This window comes from Colias eurytheme, chromosome 20 (genome assembly GCF_061535395.1).
Source record: "Colias eurytheme isolate Ceu_HAF_F1 chromosome 20, ilColEury1 Martin Lab GWU primary, whole genome shotgun sequence".
Classification (NCBI taxonomy): domain Eukaryota; kingdom Metazoa; phylum Arthropoda; class Insecta; order Lepidoptera; family Pieridae; genus Colias; species Colias eurytheme.
In genome coordinates this window covers 2,954,489-2,975,386 of record NC_142999.1, presented here as the reverse complement: position 1 = coordinate 2,975,386, position 20,898 = coordinate 2,954,489, and the positions used below count along the sequence as shown (strand labels likewise).

Genomic DNA, 20,898 nt, shown 5'->3' with positions numbered 1-20,898 from the left:
AAAACGCCTATGGATTAAATTCGGTATCCCAGTAGATAACTCATTTGGAATGATTTGTTTATTGAAGTTAAACTTCTTTAGGCGCGTTGAGAGTAAAATTCCAAGGTCGCCACTTGGCAATACCGTCACGACATGCGGAGTAAGGTGTCACGGAAGAATTCTACCATACCCGTGGCCCCGTCGTTGATGCGGCTTGACGGAACACAGTGGGGTTTTGGTCGGTAGGAATCCGACATAACCCACGGCCCCTTCCCCGGAGGCCGTGGGTATCTATGCAAGATTTCCCCACTTAAAAAAAAATGCGGAGTAAGGTGACGATTTTGGGTATTTGAATCTTGCCAAAGAAGTTTCACTTCTGACACGTGTGTTCGGCGCATACGCTCTTTTTAATATTGATCAAACAATTATCAATGAAATAAAAAGTGAAGTCCCATGTCCCCTAGTGGGGTAAGGGGCAAATGTATTATACATCTGTTTCACTGATCGATTTTCTTTAGGGACAAGTAGGTGATCAGCCTTCTGTGTCCTACCAGACTGAGACATTTTTTTTTCTTCGTATCCACTGGCAATCGAAACCCAGGCCCCTCGGTTCTACGCTCACGCGTCAACCACTGTACCAAGGAGGCGGTTGAAGAAGCATTAAAAGACAAGCCAGAACAATTTTATTTCACAAGTTTATATTCCATCAAACGCATAAACTCATAACAATACAAGTGTTATTATCTTTTTATTTCCCCGTTGATTACAAACAAAGTCAATATATATTCCTTTTATTGGGCTATCATGAAATTCATCTAGTATTTGTCTAGACTACTTCATTACTATCTATTGGTTAATATTATTTGAATGTGTATTTTCAATGTTTATGTTGTACTAGCTTTCCGCCTGCGGCTTCGCCCGCGTTTTCTAAGAAAAACCCGCATAGTTCCCGCTCCCGTGGGATTTCCGGGATAAAACCTAGCCTATGTTACTCGTGGATAATGTAGCTTTCGAATGGTGAAAGAATTTTTAAAATCGGTCCAGTAGTTTATGAGCCTATTCATTACAATCAAACAATCAAACAAACAAAGTTTTCCTCTTTATATTATTTATTAGTGTAGATAAAAGAATAATCGAGTAGGTGTGGTCAAGGACTTTTTACTCACTAATTTTACTAAACTACATTTGCTATACATTTTTTATTCTACTAGTTCTCTTAGAAGCACTTTAGAATGGAAACATTGCAAGCAGATCAATCGTTGTTTTTAATTAAATCATTAATTAAATTTTACATTTTAATAGATAGCGTATTGACTCCCTTTGATATATTATATTTTCGGGACATAAATCTATCATTCAAACTTACACGAAGCTCGCTCATTTTAATCGACATAGATAAAAAATTTATAATTTAAAGAAAAATAAGGCTACCCTATACTCAAAAAAATAAAAACCGGCCAAGTGCGAGTCGGGCTCGCGCACAAAGGGTTCCGTAGCAGCAAATATAATAAATTACAGTTAAATCAACCTATCTCAAAAACTATAAGAGATACTTTGATCAAACCAAAAATCGTTGAAAGAGTTAATTAGCATGCATCACCTCTATTTTTTTTAGAATTTTATACCCCGTAGTTATAAAAATAGAGGGGGGGGGACATACTTTTTACGACTTTGAGAGCTGATATCTCAAAAACCGTTCACTTTAAGAAAAATGTTTTTTAGAAAACTTTATATCATTTTAAAAGACCTTTCCATTGATACCCCACACGGGTATGTACATCGAAAAAAAAAATTTCATCCCTCAGTTACATGTATGGGGGGCCCCACCCCCAATTCTTTTTTTTACTATTTAGTGTCATATTTTTGTAGCGGTTCATACAACACATATTCCCATCAAATTTCATCACTGTAGTACTTATAGTTTCCGAGTAAATCGGCTGTGACAGACGGACAGACGGACAGACGGACAGACGGACATGACGAAACTATAAGGGTTCCGTTTTTGCCATTTTGGCTACGGAACCCTAAAAAGACTTTCAATCAAAATATCAATAGGTATATGTCCGCACAAATAGGTGTATTGGACACTAATCCAATATAACAGGTGATTGCTTCGAATTCATAGTTTCTACACCACTGCCATCTTTGATGACTATCTCGTTAATGGAGATTCTCCTTGAGTTAACATGACACTAATCTTGTAGAATAAAGTGAACCGATTAATTGCTGTATTAACTATATTGCTGTTTTAGAGCAAAATGTCAAAAGTCGAAGGTTAGCCACGGAGTTTTGCTATATCGTCGTATATATATCGTGTTAAAAATAAACTAGCTGTTCCTCGCGGTTTCACCAGCATTGCGCCGCTCCTGTGGGTCTGAGCATGATGATATTTAGCCTATAGCCTTCCTCGATAAATGGGCTATCTAACACCGAAAGAATCTTTCAAATCGGACCAGTAGTTCCTGAGATTAGCGCGTTCAAACAAACAAACTCTTCAGCTTTTATAATATTAGTATAGTTAGATATAGTTAAAAAAAAACTCTTTAGCAGGATAAACTCTTGAAATTATTGTTTTGTCACCGATCCTCGGTACCTAAGTGTACAAAGTTGAATAAAATCTCATTACGTACGACATACTATTTATGTATAAAAACACTTTTGGTATAAATCTATAATATTCAAATATAATAAAAAATGCTAACATCCAGACAGAGACAATGAAGTCGTTAATATAGTTCAATAACAAGAAATAAAAATACCCATCTAAATAAAAAAATAAAGAGCGAATTTAAAAAACAATTTTGTTTTTTTGACAAAAAGTAGCCAAAAAAACCTCTACAATTTTAGAATGTGAACGAAAACTATTATTGCTTCGTTTTTAATTAAAACGTTGGTACGGAAATAAACAATAATGATAAGGAATACCGGTTCTGAGGTCATGTATAAGGCCAAAAGGTGACCTCACCTTAGGTTAAGATCAGAGATTGGCATACGCTGTGAAGCATCTGTTTACCATTTTCCATTTGAATTAATCAACCGACTTCAAAAAAGAATGGTATCAATTCGACAGTTTTTTGGCTTTGTTACTTTCGACTTTCGGATGTTTGACTATTTTTTTTGTGTTTGGGTATAAAAAAATATACTTAAAAATCGACAGGGTGAAACAATTTTGATGATATGTTTTTTATTAGAAAGCCTGCCGTGTAGTTCCATAGATAAGTTGTTGATAAGAATGTTCTATATCTGATATTTTTAAGGCGGTTATTTGTAAAAATGTTTATATTGCTTTTACACCTGTTGTTCTTTGTAATAAATAAATTATGTATTAATAAGTTAGTAAATTGCTATTTTGTAATAACTATGTGCCAAAATTGGAATTTTATGTAAATTTGTTTGTTTTTGTGTATTTTAAAAACAAAAAAAAATATTATAAATTATACAAAAGATTAGAAAGAATCAAATGCTAAAAAATATAATATGGTTGTTTTTTAAATGAAAATGGCTCGTTAAACTTTTTCATATCTCCAAAAAAGTGTTGAATGAATATTATAATTTATATTTATTAAGAATTAAAAAAAACAATAATAGCGTGTAATTGAGTCATTAGTTGTATTATTTAGGTGTAGTAAGACCTAACAAAGTTTGATCAAATTTAAATACTTACATCTAAATAATAATATTTTGTAATAACTAAATTCGATAGTTAGAGGAGAGTTCCCTTTAAGGAAATGAGATATTTATTATTTACTTAAGTTTGTACACATATATTAAAATATAGAACTCTGTTTTAATATCTGTGTGTAGAACTCTGAACTAGGTGTGTCCCGCGGTTTTACGCGCATGGCCTCTGCTCCTATTGGTCTTAACTTGATAACATAAAATGTCTGTGGTTCCTGAGATTAGCACGTTCAAGCAAATAAACAAACAAACGAACTCTTCAGCTTTATAATAGTACCATTGGCATACCTAGATGATATTATAATAATACTAGCGGTCCGCCCCGGCTTCGCCCGTGGTACATATGAAAAATAGATGTTGGCCGATTTTCAGACTTACCAGATATGCACAGAAAATTTCATGAGAATCGGTCCACCCGTTTCGGAGGAGTATGCAGACTAACATTGTGACACGAGAATTTTATATATAAGATATTAAATTATTATAACAATTGTAATTTTTTTGCTTGTTGGCTTCGAATGTCTGAACTAAGTTACCATTAGGTATCATTTTTATTACAAACTTGATAAATATAATGTCAGACAGAAATTGAATTAAGTAAAAAAAAACAAATAAAAATAAGATTACATGTTTACCGAAGTCTAGCAAATATTAGGTTTTTAAATATAACAACAAAAGTCTAGGTAATAAAGATAATTTTTAAGGCTCCTGTATGCACCATCGACCACTTAAGATGAATAAAAAACAAATCAACATATTATCACATTTTTAACGATGTTTACAAAACCGAATTTTTCAGTTAATAATGTCTTTTTTTATAATATACAAAAAATATATCAAAAACATAAACGTTATCTTCCAAACTTTTTAATAAAACTTTCCGAGAACAACTATCTGCATGTAAATTAATATTATAAAGATTAGCGTTATTTTGACTCAAACTGGGTTGGATTATCTTGCCTATAATTTATACCAATAATAATATTTACTACTAGCGCGGATTAGCGGATAGAGTCTAAAACCTAATAAATTATATACTAAAACCTTCCTCTTGAATCACTTTATCTATTAAAAAAAAACCTCATCAAAATCCGTTGCGTAGTTTTAAAGATTTAAGCATACAAAGGGACATAGGGACAGAGAAAGCGACTTTGTTTTATACTATGTACCTAGTGAAGTATAACTATGTCACACAATTGTTGAATATGGTTCAATAATAATGTATTATTGTCTTTTGCACACGCCTGATGGTGAAAAAAAAATGACTTTTTCTTTTATTTTATTAGTGTAGAAGTTATCAGATTGAGATCACATTAATTATTAACAAGATTAAGAAAATATAAGAATTGCAGTTAATTTCTTTAGATACCTAACCTTCTGCAAAGAAAATCAAATTCCACAGCCTCCTAAGTCTAGTTATGTTTTATTCTAATGAAACAGGATAATACGTGGTATTTTGTGGAATTTCAAAATTTTGAACAGTTATTATGCTAATCCAAGCGGACACAAATCCAAAAAACAACATATTTTAATCAGATCGGCTTAGCCGTTCTTGAATTATAAGTGGTGTTACTAACCCGTCTCTCTTTTGTATAATTTACTAGCAATTTGCCCTTGGTTAGTGTGATGTGATGTGAAGATATAAAAAAGGCCTTAGATTACTAAGGAAAAATGCACTTTTCATTGCATCAAGTATTTTTTTAATTAAATCAAATAATTGCACTTAAACAAGTAGGTACTTTAGATGTATTATATTATATCTACAAGCCGATTTGAAACAGCATAAAAACAAAATGATATATTACCTATGTCACTTAAAAATAACTTATGTAGGTTTAAAAATAACATATGTAGGTACTAAAGAATAAAGTATCTTTCTGCAGATGAAATTATTTTCCTAATCAGTCCAGTAGTTTGGGAGCCTATTCAAAGTAACATCTCCAAATCGTGGTTTAAAGACACAAAGATGCTTTCTTTTAGGATACAGAAGAATACACTTACCTTTATTTTCACGGCGTTCACTACAAAGTAATTGCGAAGTAAGTTTCTATATACATATAAGCAGGAACAAAAAGTTGTTAATTAACGTTGAATACGAATTATTTAAATTAATATTTTTTGCTTGTTATAAGTGGCTTAAAAGTTATTTGAATATAATATGTCAGTATTTAGAATGAAGTACTATTTAATTTTACATTTAATTTATTAATGATTAAAAGTTCCTCATTCCTTATGTATTAATTGTTATACAATAGTTTTTATGTGTCTATGTATTTTCAGTATATTACTATTTCCCTCTTATTATTTATTGCTATATCTACTACTTAACAAACACAATACACACATATATACAAGTATATTAAAATAATTGATTTCGAACAAAAATAAAACATAAACTTAAATTACAATGACACCCGTAAAAATGAATGAATACTGCTCATTCAGAGTTAAATTTAAGTGTAAAATATGGATGCTTTTGTGTATCTATACAATATAATATCTACATATTATATTAAAGAAAATGAAAATCTATTATAATTGGAGAAATTTTGAACGGATTTTCATTATTTTACCGTTGGATTTGGCTCACCTTGAATTATGATAATTACTTTTAAAAACTAACAGAAAATAATCTACATAATATAACAACTAACATGATTATGAAATAGTTTATTAAAGTCGTGTCCTAAATATTTATTTCACAGATCACACGTGATCAAACTTAACATATTATAAAGATCGGTTCCCATGAAATGTTGGACAAACTTACATAAACATTTTCTTTAAAATTTACGTAAGCAAACCATGTGACGTTACACTAACTGCACGAACTTATCCAAAAATATTGAGATAATGATTCATTTAAATAAAATAAAAAAAAGAGCGTGTGTCACACGTGTAAGAAGTGAAACTTCTTTGGCAAATGTCAATGATACCATCTAATCATCATATAATCGTCGCCTTACTCCATGACGTGATGGAATTGCCATGACCTTGAAATTTTACTCTAAATGCGCCTAAAGAAGCGTTTCACTTGAAAATGGAAAGACAGTAAAGTACCTAACTAGTTTTCTAGTCATAAAGTCGATTTTGTAATCTGTTAAAAGTCTATTAGTTATTTCTAAAAACAAGGTTGGTCAAAAACATTAAACAAATGGTATTACTACTTGTTAATTGTACTAAAAAATAGACATAACGTAACCATATTGAAATTAAAAACAGTTATTTTTAGCCATTCTAAAAAAAGGCACTGGAGCGACACAGTATGTAAGAATAAATACGAGTGTAAATTATATTAAGTACTTTGATAATAAATTATAGTAGTTTTGTTTATGTATTTTTAGTTAACGAGGTCTGTTAATGTAGTAATAAATTCAAATGATGAAACTAAATAAGTAAAAATTAACATACGTGATACGTAGGTAGGTTTTTTTTGTCGGTAATGCAAGCAAACGAGCGGGCGGGTCACCTGATGGAAAGTGATGCCAGTCGCCCATAAGCATTCTCGATGTTAGAGCCACCGCGAATGTGTTGCCGGCCTTTGAAATATAAATATTCCATTACATACAAGAATATTATATGTATACTGTGTATTACATATAAGAATATATATGTATAATGTGTATGTTAGAATCACTTATCGAAGGATTCGCCCTTTAGACAAAAAGTTGGGTCAAAATCAATTTATTCCACGTATTTTTGTGACACATTACTTATGAAATTGACCCTCCTTTATCTTATAATAAATAGGATCTAAGTTTTTTGTACTTCTAGTATTTTATCAAGGATTCCTATTTTGTGAGACTTAGGATCGTTTGCTTTACTCAATTTCTTTAAATTTTGAGGTTATGATATTTTAAAGTAGTAGCTAGCATAGTTATTTTATAATATAATACAGGGTGTCCAGCAGCAGATTTCAATGTTTGAACGCTTCTAGTTTTAAAACGCGACGTGCGAGGGGGACGCGGGGGGTGTCATTCAGCGCGTGAGCTCTGCGGATTTTTAAGTCGCCATAGAGCAGTGGAGCGGAGAGCATCGCGCTTATGCTATTGAGGCATACTTTTCGGGTGATTTCGCTGGCAAAAACACGCCGTCGGTTTAATAACCATTATCAAATTCATCGTTTAAGAGATGGACCTTCGATAAATTTGATACAGTCGTGGCTAGCAAGGTTTAGGGCTACAGGTTCAGTCATTAATAACCCTAGGCCGGGACCAGCACCATCAGTATCCACGATAGAAAACATTAAACTTGTTATGAATTCTGTAATTGAAAATCCTCGTTTATCACTTCGCACACGTTCGTCGATATTGGGAATTCCTAAATCGTTTTTCAGTTCATTATGTGAAAAAAGGTTAAGCTCCATCCATACTAAATTCAGATTATTCAAGATTTGCTACGGCTCATACTGCTAATGTGTCAACGAATTCAGTGCGGCAGTTATTTCCTGAAAAGCACATATCCCGAAACGGCACCATCCCGTGGCCACCCAGGTCACCAGACCTAACTAGTCCATGTGACTTTTTCTTGTAGGGCTATCTAAAAACTGTGGTTTACCAATCAAATCCAACAACCATAAGACAACTGAAGGAAAATATCCGGGCTGAAATAAACAGAATTCCCAGTTCCCTTTGCAAACAAGTTTTTCTCAACATGCGGAATAGATTGAGAAGTGTGTGAGAGTAGAAGGGAGGCATTTGGAAAATGTAATTTTCAGAAGATAAAATCCGCACTCGTCTTCTTTTGACTTTAATAAAAATATTTTGTTTAGAAATAAATACTCCTTTTTTTACAAGCCCTCAAACATTGAAATCTGCCACTGGACACCCTGTAGTTATGAATTTATGCTAAGCTCAAAACTACTTAATTTAAAGTAATAATATTGTATGATTGTCGTAAAAAGGTTAAAACTTTAACAGGTGTTGTGTATTTTACTTTCCATAAAGTATTCCCGAGGAGTGCAGTTATTAGTTTTGTTTATCTATCAATCGCAGTTTAAGGGTGCTTTTCCACCAATTATGTGCCAGGAATGTGTTTGTAAATAACCAATAGTATCGCTTCAAACGCTAAACGCTTCAAACTTCAAACTAAGGGCGTATTCAGAAAGAAAGCTTGAAACTTATAAGCGCTTATCGGCGCTTGTCATGTTCATATATTTTCCTGCGCGGGTTACCAGCGCTGACATGCGCCGATAAGCGCTTATAAGCGCTTACAAGTTTCAAGCTTTCTTTCTGAATACGCCCTAACAGAAGCGAATCGTTTATGGTTCTCGCTATTGGTTATTTACAAAACACATCCTCGCACATTATTGGTGGAAACCACCCTTAAACTGCGATTAACAGAAAGTTTACGTTTTGTATCGAAAATTTGTGTTTTTCAATTCCGTTTTCGCTAGATATTTCTGCTACAAGTTAAACAAAACTATTTCATAACATTTTAAACGTACTTTTTTGTTGCATATGATAAACTTACATGACCATGAATTATTTTTTTATAATAATGCTAAACTAAGTTAAGTAAATAACCTTGCATCTATTTTGGGTTTTCATATATTTAAATCATATTCTAGTTTTGAATGAGTTATTTATGTAAATTTTTGTATGTCATGACGAAAATATTTTTAAACTAAAACCACTTACCGTGATAAAACCGACGTAAACATTTTTTTACGCGAAATTATGTTTAGATTATACAGTGTGCCCGGACATGACATACCGATATTTGAAGGGGCTATTCTCCAGGTATTTTTATCGACAATTCAACCCCTCTACAGTCCCCTACCTCACCCCCCTCAAAATGGTTTTCGAATTTTTTAAAGTATGTTTCATCACTCTTATCAATTAAATTTGTTTAGTGGTCCCTAGAATAACTTGTTATTGTTCAAATAAAACCAAATTTAGTATTTTGTGACACTCACTTTCGAAGTTATTACAATTTTCATAAATTCACTATCCGAATTGATAGGTTTGCCATTTTGAGGGGGGTGAGGTAGGGGACTGTAGAGGGGTTGAATTGTCGATAAAAATACCTGGAGAATAGCCCCTTCAAATATCGGTATGTCATGTCCGGACACACTGTATATGCCAGTGTTTATTATATATTTTAAACCACCTTGAAAACACATTCTATTGAATTTTATATGCCTACTATTCCTTATGCTGTTTCCTATATGTTTATGGCCGTTCCCAATATTCAAACTACGGTTATAGATAGACAGCTATCGGAGATAGCTAGTAAGGTTCTATCTATCGTAAAATAGATACGATATTGAGAACGGCCATTATTGGCTGACAGCTGTCAAAACGTTATTGGGACGCTTAAATAGACCTCTAGTCTCTACTAAGCAGTTAGTCCTCCAGACGATAGATAGCGATCAGAGATAGGTTAGCTTATCGCTAGTAAGATTATTGGGACGCCAAAACAAAAGATAGATTGCATTTTCTATCTTTAGTAGGGTCAAACCGAAGATAGATACGATATTGGGAACGGCCATTAGACTACCTAGCTGTGCCGCGCAGTTTCACCCGCTAAATCCGCGCAGGTAAATATAGTATTTCTATAGCTCATAATATGTATATTAATTTGATGTCTATATTACTGTAAAGTTTCAACCAAATCCGTTCAGTAATTTTTCGCGAAAAAGTAAAAAAACAAACATACTCACAAATTTTCACTTTTTATTAATTAGTAAGATAATTAATCTCTAATCTTATAATCCCATGTATTATTTTACAACGAAACTGTTCCGGATGTTTGCGAGTCATTTATCTTTTAACATGAAGTGAAGTTTCATTTCCTATAGGTACCATAAAAAGTGTAGTGATTTGAGAATAAACAAACTGTAACATATCCTGTGTTGACTGTTGAGGTCAATGACTTGATATAAGAAGGTTCAAAATTATTGTATCAAGTTGAATAGATAATTTAAAAAGTAAGGAAAAGTACTTACTTTTTACGAAATGTACCTAGGTACTGAATATTTTCAGTTAAAGTAAGTAGTTGTTTATTATGTATGTAATTGTTAAAAGTTTTTTAAAAGTTTTGTTAAAGCTCTTTATAAAAACACTAGCTGTGCCCCGCGGTTTTAAACGCAGCGTTTTGGTCCTGTTGGTTTTAGCATGATGATAGCCTATAGCCTTCCTAAACCTCTTAATAAGATAATAAACAATTTTTTTATAAACAAGAAGGAATCAGGTTCCCATTTGCAATTCATTTCCAACACCTTTATTACCATAAATAGGCATATAACTTCTAATTTAAACGTTTTTTTATGATAATTGATAATATTAAAAAGATATATAAACTTGATAAATGTAAAATATAAATCAAACGTCTCTTGCAATATATTTATTTAAAGAGTGTATTGTTTTTAATTTTTTAAAGAAATATTATAATACTAGATTTCCGCCCGCGGCTTTGCCCGCGTTTTCAAAGGAAAATCCGCATAGTTCCCGTTCCTATGAGATTTGTGGGATAAAAACTATCCTATGTGCTAATCCAAGCTACTCTCCATGTGTGTGCAAAATTCCATGAAAATCGGTTCAGTAGTTTTTGCGTGAAAGAATAACAAACATATTACATACTCACAAAATTTAGCGTTTATTACAATATTTAAGTAGGATGACGCCGGATTCTATTTTTACGTCTCTACAATATTCAGACTTTACACATAGTCCGTAATTCCTTTCAAGTATTAGTAATTTACTTAATAAACTGTAAAATACGTACTTTTTATAAAATGTAGCAAAAGAATTATTATTTAGACGGTAAAATATCACCTTTTTTGAAATCTCTTGGTCTTATTTAAACACAGTCTTTAAACCAGGGATCTGTCACTTTAATAGTTGTCTATGTGAAATACGACAAAACCAGATTAAAGATAACCCGCGCTTAAAGTTAAACCCTGTCTTTTGTGGTAAGACAGTCTAATTTTAGAGAACTACTGTTAACCCAGACGAGTGTTAAATGAGATAGAAGAAAATTAGCGTAGTAAAGCAAAACTAGTTATTTTGAATAACTAATAATGCCATTAATATTACATGTTTTATAGCCAATATTAAACGAAATATCATAATAAATTTCTATAATGTTTTTCTTTAACGTGTGATTATGATCTACACAAATAAATATTTGTGAAACGTTTTATTTTAAATTGTTTTTTTTTACGCAAAAGGCTTTATGAGAAAGTAGATTTTATGAGATTATTTTTTTTACAAAAATCTAAACTGGACTCCATCTAACTACAGATTAGCTGTACTTATTTATTTATTTATTTATTTATTTATTTATTTATAACACTTCATTGTACAAAACAATATAGGAAATTTGGTACAAATTAGTGAGGTACAAAAATTTTGCACAATAGGCGGCCTTATTGCTACACAGCAATCTCTGCCAGGCAACCTGGTAGGAAAGGAAATTTGAGAAGAATAAGGATAGCGCAAAAAAGAAATAAAAGAAAGAATACTATACTTATGTCTAAATTTTTTTTATATTGTGGAGAAAAGTTAAAAGTTTATGTTTTATACTTTGTGGGGAAGATTTTAATAAATGTATGCTTAAATAAAACAGTTGTTGCTTGAATCGTTTTCCCTCGGGTTTTATAAAGTTCGACGCTAATGAGCATTCCAAACCGCTTGTGTTTCTAACTTCAAGTAGCTTTATATTCAAACTTTATGAGAGAAGACAGGAATAAAATCTTCTGTATGTTATATGAATGACATTCATAAGCGTAGCGTGCCTTGGCGGGGCCCCGTATAAAAATTTGTTTGGGGGCCCTTAGGAAGGGTATTAAGATTTCTCACAAAAGCGCACGTTGGGGGCCCCCTTGGTGCGGGGGCCCCGTATAATTGATACGGCAGATACGGCGGTAGCTACGCCCCCTGATGAATGTTGAGGAAATTGCGATTTGGTATGATTTTCTAGTAATCGTAGTAGTATTAAATCGTAATAAAAGTTTCTAGTAGCAATGACTGAAGAATGAATGAAGTATGCGATATAGGCATAAAATTGTTTGATTTTAAAAAGTATTTTTATAACAGCATTTATTTACCACAATTGATTATTTGTAAGGGAAATTCAAATTGGCAACGAATTCATTTTATATTAATAACTTTACATTAGAAAGAAAGAAAAGTTTGTTTATATTTGCAAAACATTACAAAATGCAAAAGTACTTAGTAACATTACAAAAAATCTAGCTAAGAAAGCTATCGATATATTTGATACCTATGTCCGTTCCATACAAAACCTTCTACATGTATTGAAATATAATATAGGTAGTGCAATGTAAATATGTATAAAAGGGGTGTGAAGCTCAGAAAATTGCTTGAACTTGACAATTCTGATACACGTGGTGCGATATAAAACGTTCAATATTACCTTTGAAATGTAAATACTATAGGTATTACATACTATACGTTCACGTGGTTTAAATTTACAATAAAGTAGTGGATATTGTTAGTTTAATGGCTTGGTAATTGTGTTGATAAAATAAGCAAGAATTATTAATTAAATAAATAAGAATTTTAAGTTTATAGTGCGGAAGGAACTTACATGCCGGAAATGTAAAAAACATATTCAAAAAAATATTGAAATCAATTAGGTAGGTACACATTGAATTTCTAATTATCTAAAGAGAGTTTTATGAGCATCTATAAATATGTATATCTAAATTTTTAGTTTTTACCAATGCAAACTGAACTAGAAATGAATAAAAAATAACATTTTTTACGCAACCTGCACAAAATCTCGAATTCCAATCTGTCATTGATCCCCAAAATTGGTCCGGCCGCGGCGTGTACTTCAATAATCGAGTACAGGGAAGTAAAAAACAAAACCTTATTATACGAAAAGTGCCAAACCAGTTCTAAAGACTTGTTGGTTCACTCGGTTGGCCGTGACTTAGCCGTTATTCTAAAAATAACATAACATTTTGGTACCGTGTGTATTTTTAGAACTGGTTTTCGGATACACTCGTAATGATTTGTGAGTGGTTATCTTTATTTAAATTCAAATTCCAATTATATTTATTTGCAAGAATGTAGTTACAAATTATAAATGTTTTAATTACAATATTATGTGGCTAATACATTCTACCCATCAATTGGGTGTGCAAATATTAAAATAGAAAGTTAATTAATCTAATTATTTAAATGTACACACAATTCAATTTTCACAATTACACGAACACACTACAATTTACACGATTATATCACACACCATTCAGTTTACACTACTATTTGTACCTACTATGGTGATTGTATATGTTGTGATTTACCTATATATTTTGACTAGCTGTGCCACGCGGTTTTACTCGCATTGCTCCTAATGGTCTTAGCGTGATAATATGCCTATAGCGTTCCTCGATAAATTTACTATCTAACAGTGAAATCATTTTTCAAATCAGACCTGTGGTTCTTGAGATTAGGATTTCTTAAGCGTTATTACCTATGTATACTAAAACTAAACAGATACATATAATAAAGCTGAAGAGTTTGTGTTTATTATCTTAATATATATAAATCTCGTGTCACAATGTTTGTCCTCAATGGACTCCTAAACCACTTAGCCGATTATAATAAAATTCGTACACCATGTGCAGTTCGATCCAACTTGAGAGATAGGATAGTTTAAACATGTAGGTACCACGAGCGAAGCCGGGGCGGACCGCTAGTATTTTTATAGATATGTAAAACCAAGTATGGTGTTTGATTGTATGTTCTGATTATTATATGTGTTTAAATTCAAGGTCACTATCGTGGTTGAAACAAGTGTGACTGTTATATAAAAATATCAATGATGTGTCCATACATCGATGAAAATTAGGTATAAATTGCAGCTGTAATAAAAAGACAAACTCAAACTCAAACTCAAACATTCATTTATTCAATTAGACTACTATTTAGTAGCACTTTCGAATCGTCATTACATAGTATTTTTAACATTTACCAACAATTTTAAATAGCATTAAATCGTTATAACAGCTTGTATAAAGAAAATACACTGCAAATCATCATCTATTACTATAATCTCAAAGCACAATTTTCCTAAAAGCCAAATGGAAAACATAATTTAACATGATCAAGGTTATATTTTTTGTGGGAACATATTATTATTTCGACGCATAGATATCGAGTACTTACCGTAAAAGGTACCCATGTCAAATGTCCAATATATTATTGAATTTGTGTTGATATACGATCTGCATAGAATAATATTTATAGCCATACCTATACATTTTTATTTTTATCAATGTAAACTCAATGTAAGCTTAGGGTCCGGGCTTTCCTCGCCTATATTTATAGGAAACTAGCGGTCCGCCCCGGCTAGCCGGGGCGGACCGCTAGTTATATATAAGAAGAAGATAAGATTCCAATAGCGATGGGATATTCTACCCCGTTAAATAACTTATGTCAAACTCTAGACTCCTAACTATCTCCAGACACAAAAATCATATCATATAATCGGTCAGTTGTGACTTGAAAGAAAGACAAACATACACTCTTTCGCATTTATAATCTTAGTAAGAAATAAGTAGTAGTATATCAATAGACAATTTATTATATCAATGGCAGTCGAATTCACAGAAAAAAAGCCCATTCAATATTAAAACATTCTTAAGTTTTATAACCTTAAAATGCTTGCTTGTACAAAATCGCATTACGGCATTAACAACAACCAATGCTATTTTTAGACTGAATGGTAACCAACTTTTACTTGACCTGAACTTATTTTACAAGTATTTAACTTATCTTGAAGTTATTTTAATACCGTAATATAAATTAAACATTAAATTCCTTATCAGTTAATTCGTTTGTAATGTCGTCATTTTATAATAAGCAGAGTATTTTCGTTCGGGGCAATGATAGTCTCAAAATGGTCTCAAATATTGAGGACAATTACTATTTTTGAAATTAGTAACATATACCAGTTTGAATGGTGATAAGAAGTAAAAAAGGAAATTCGCAAAAAAATTGCATACTGACATACTTCACATTCCTACTACATTATCTAAGAATAGGTACATGTTATTTTATGTATAGTGTAAGAGAAATGATGAATGACAAATTAAAGCTTACATGATTTTTATTAAAGACTTTTAGTGCCTTTTCAAACGCGATTAATACATTTATTATCATTGAAGTCGATTTGAACATTGAGATAAAAGCGCGAGGAAAGTAACAAGTGTTGCATGCCTTGAATATGAACAAAAATTGTAATAAAAAATCTTAAATATAAAACTACCTATTCTCTTGTTAATTACAAAATACTTTTATATTTCTCACTTGTGTGGAAATATAACCATTTTTAATAGATTTAATAATATCAAAGATAAAGCGTCTCACATTCACTCTTTGTCTTGGAAATCTTCTTATACAGGGTGTCCCAAAAAGTAGTGATGAACGCAAGTTGGGAGGTAGAGGACCTAGAGGGCTATCCGAATCACCCCCATGTATGTTATGCGATTTTTCGTATTTTCGGAGTTATGACGTTTTTTTCAATTTTTCTGCTATCGCCGAGTACGATGATATTTTCACTCAAGGTGACGTCAATTATTGCGGAATATGCTTGATTTTTTTTTTGTGCTAAGCTGAAAGATAGGCCAATTCAGTATGGTAACATTTACTATAGTTAGAACTTTGAATGGAATAAAAAAAGAATTAAATGCCAAGAAAGATAAAATTACAGAGTATGTTCACCACTTCAAGGGCCCGTAAAAAAATAAAATCACATAAAAAAAGTTTTCCATTTGGCTTTTAAAAACTTGCTCTATCTATCAGGTAGCTACCCTGAAAATTTCATTTTATTATTCAGAAGGCTTCAATAGAAAAATTTAAATCTAAATGAGGCAAGTGAAAAAATTGAATTTACATGATGATTAATAAAAAAAAAAAAAAAAACCAATAACAAGGTGTTTAATTACCAGAAATTTTTAAAATAACCCTGCTGTTGCTCAGTTCAAGTGCGACATCACCGTAAAAAGTTGTCTTTTAAATATCTGAATGCCCTTTTATCATTTTTAATGGTTTCTTCTGCTACTATGAATTTCGGGGTTATTTCGTCCAAATTATGGCAGTATCTCGTCTTTGTAGTATCTCCACGGAAAAAAATTAATAGGGTTTATGTCCGGGGACCGTGGAGCCCAGGCTAAAGGGCAAAGATACCCTGAAAGATAGATTGGTCGTTGCAGCCTGCGCATGCGCCGGTGACGCCTGCCTTAAATCCTGGCCTCCACGGTCCCTCGACCTAAACCCCATTGAATTGTTTCAATGGGGATACTAAAAAGACCTCGGCTACTTGAAAGAATGCCACAATTTGGACGAAATAACCCTGAAATTCATAGTAGCAGAAGAAACCATTAAAAATGATAAAAGGGCATTCAGACATTTAAAAGACAACTTTTTAAGGTGGTGTCGCACTTGCATTGAGCCACAGCAGGGTTATTTTAAAAATTTCTGGTAATTAAACACCTATTTAATAGTTTTAATGATCATCATGTTAATAAAATATTTGCACTTATCACATTAGATTTCAATTTTTCGATTGAAACCTTCTGAATAATAAAATGAAATTTTTAGGGTAGCTACCCAATAGATAGAGCAAGTTTTTAAAAGCCAAATGGAAAACTTTTTTCTTGTGATTTTATTTTTTTATGGGCCCTTGAAGTTTTGAACATACTGGATAATTTTATCTTTCTTGACATTTAACTCTTTTTTTTATTCCATTTGAAGATTTAACGATAATAAATGTTACCATACTGAATTGACCTATCTTTCAGCTTAGCACACAAAAAAAATTAAGCATCTAGCGCAATAATTCACGTCACCATGAGTGAAAATATCATCGTACTCGGCGATAGCAGAAAAATTGAAAAAAACGTCATAACTCCGAAAATACGAAAAATCGCATAACATACATGGGGGTGATTCGGATAGCCCTCTAGGTCCTCTACCTCCCAACTTGCGTTCATCACTACTTTTTGGGACACCCTGTATATAAAAATGAATCGCAAAATGTGTTGGTAAGCGCATAACTCGAGAACGGCTCAACCGATTTCGATAATTCTTTTTTTATTATATTCCTTGAAGTACGAGGATGGTTTTTATGTAGAGAAAACGTAAATATGTACCACGGGCGAAGCCGGGGCGGACCGCTAGTTTTTAATAATTTCATACATTGAAGAAACTATCTCATGCTGTCTAGCTATTTATAGAACCTATTATAATTTAGTTTTATAGAAAATTATATTACTTTGACCTTTAGTTGCTATAGTTTTTTTGTCTTTACTGAGCTCATAATATTTGTTCGTCACGACTCCTTTGAGGAAAAAGTCTAGTGAATATTATTAAAAGAAATACATTTTACTCGTTTGGATTATTTATTAGTGCAATTTTATTTCATTAATTCACTTTTATCTCCAATCTTAATTACGTTAATGACTACTCATTACATAAATTTATTATTGTTAATAATTCAAACGTATTAGATGTTCGTTGCGAATATAAAAACCGAAAATCTTTTATTCCACTTACATGTGGATCAAATTTTTAATTAATTTACCAAGCATTTTACGACCACCGCTCTTACGTTTATATTCCCAAATTTTAAACTTTATTTTTCAAACAGATGACGCAAGGAATAATATTAACCATAAAAATGAGATAAATTACTCGTAAAATGACAGAGGAGATCGTGAAAACGATTCTCCCGTCATATTTTGTGGAAACGTTTAGAAGCAAGAAGAAATTATGTGCGAATCCAGCGAATTTTAGAAGGAGACGAGAAATTATTCGAGTTTGTGATCAAAATGAAGTCATGCAACGCAAGCGTGTGGACAGTGCTCAAACATTCGAGATTAAAAAGACTCTAAAAGGCGTTAAAAACTTAAAAGTATCAGTGTTGTTATCATTCCTCGTTTTCTATGTATGTGTAGTAAATGTTATAACAGTGTGTGATGTTAGTATTAATAGTAGTGTACATAACAATAAATTTAAAGGCAATTTCAATTTAAATGATTTGATTGCGAGCAAGCTACGTGATGCTAAGAAAGCTTCTAAGGAAGGTGTACAAAATGACGATACACTTAATAAATACTCTAGCTCCAATGCATACAAAGTGAAGGATTATTATTCCAATTTGACGATAGGTCCTGATGCTATCGGACTCAAAAGGCATACGTATGATATGTCATGCGCTGTTGGATTTCCGCACGATTTGGCATCACAGCCATTCTGTGTGAAAGAAACTAACTTCAATCTGAGACCAGAAATGCATCAATTTCACGACAAAATTGTGAAATTGGGTGTTTTATTACCTGCTGATCCGGGTGATATGTTTTCATTGGCTAAAGTACTGCCGATAGTCGAAATGGCTATACCGGCGTTAACTAAAGAAGATGGACCTCTGCCTGGCTGGAAAATATTAGTCGATTATAGAGATACAAGATGTTCGTCAGTAGACGGACCCCTTGCTGCTTTCGAGTTTTACGTCAACGGTTCCGCTGGTAAGTTTTATTTAACTTTTATTACTTAAAGGAAACGTCCTGTTGCTAATGAATCTTATTATAAATGCATTGCTAAAAATACGTTCATAATATTTGTGTTACATTGAATGAAGTAATATTTTAGTTTTAATTGTGTGCAAATCGCAAATGTTAGCATTTTAGTTGGTACAAAAAACGTATACCAAACAAGAAAGATATAAAACGGTTCCTTTGTAAATTGCTAAAGTTCATACAGTCTTTGGAACAGTATTTGAGTTACCAACATTTGCAGATGCCTTCATTGGTCCGGGATGTGAATACGTAATAGCACCAGTGGCGAGATACGCTGGTCTTTGGCGGATTCCCGTCATCACGGCTGGAGCTCAGGCCGAGGCTTTTACCTACAAGCATCCAACATACATGACTCTCACTCGAATGATGGGCAGCTACACGCAAGCCGGCGTGGCCATACGGAAGATATTCGAGGTAAATATCCATGAAGTTGTCTATCAGTGTTGTGGCGTATCGTTGTTGTACTTTAAAATATGTTTCTGAATTATTGTGTGTTTTATTTTTGTTATTGTTCCGCTTTATTTGTGAGCCTTTTTTATATTAGCTAGTTAAGGAATCTTCCAACTTTTAAGTGTTTATGGAATGCACCTACTGTCTTAAAATAGTATTATTCATTGGTGTCGATTTATCTTTATCATCAGTGATTATATCTGGCAGGTAATTATTGGATATTTAGGGAGGTCACCGATTTGGAATGCAGCTAATGCCATTTTATCCATGAAGTTGTCTATCAGTGTTGTGGCGTATCGTTGTTGTACTTTAAAATATGTTTCTGAATTATTGTGTGTTTTATTTTTGTTATTGTTCCGCTTTATTTGTGAGCCTTTTTTATATTAGCTAGTTAAGGAATCTTCCAACTTTTAAGTGTTTATGGAATGCACCTACTGTCTTAAAATAGTATTATTCATTGGTGTCGATTTATCTTTATCATCAGTGATTATATCTGGCAGGTAATTATTGGATATTTAGGGAGGTCACCGATTTGGAATGCAGCTAATGCCATTTTAGAAGACACACGTTTTCAAGGACAATTTTGTTATATAGCCGTGCTATTAATATATGGATCTATTATTATTTATAGGTGTTAATTAATAGAGCAATGAGGGCAACGGATATGAATGTCCTGTTCTAATTATACATTTGTTACATTACGATTGTTGTATTGACCGTGGCAACAGAAATAGCTCTAGAAGTTAGCGCGTAATTGGTATTTAGGTAACGCGAATATTTGCTCGTGAATCGACTTCAAAAATACTCTGAACAAGGACGAAATTAATTAAATTTTTTGGCACTTTTTTCGTTCGATCTGTTATGTTCTAGAAAAAAGTGTGAGACAAGTGTGTTTTTTTATTTCAAATTTATTCGGTTAGGTATCTTAAGGAATTTATTTTTTAAGCTATTGCATAGCTTCTATCGCGGGCCTTGAGCGCGACAAGTAGATATTTTTTTCCAATATTTTTTTTATTGTTGATAGGGAAGCGCTTGACCACAATCTCGCCTGATGGAAAGCTAAGATGTGGTCTAAGACGGTACGCGCTTCCCTTGTAGGTAGGTACCGGTTCACTCTTCGCTTGAAGAATTTTTGAACCATTTTGGAATTAAACCGAACACCCAGTTATTCTTGTACAATAGTGTATAATATACTAGCATACATTAACTATCATTAGAACTAAACAAGTCGCTTT

General features: G+C 32.5%; 1 protein-coding gene across 1 annotated transcript in view; it reads left to right on the top strand.

Moving 5' to 3' along the window:
* LOC149899536 (atrial natriuretic peptide receptor 1) overlaps positions 1-20,898 on the top strand; it is a 137,890-nt gene that overhangs the window by 50,956 nt on the left and 66,036 nt on the right. Inside the window, exons 2-3 of the mRNA XM_090113468.1 lie at positions 18,286-19,162; positions 19,434-19,627. Coding sequence (XP_089969594.1) covers positions 18,337-19,162; positions 19,434-19,627 — 1,020 coding nt within the window. The 5' untranslated portion in view covers positions 18,286-18,336. The remainder of the gene's footprint in view (positions 1-18,285; positions 19,163-19,433; positions 19,628-20,898) is intronic.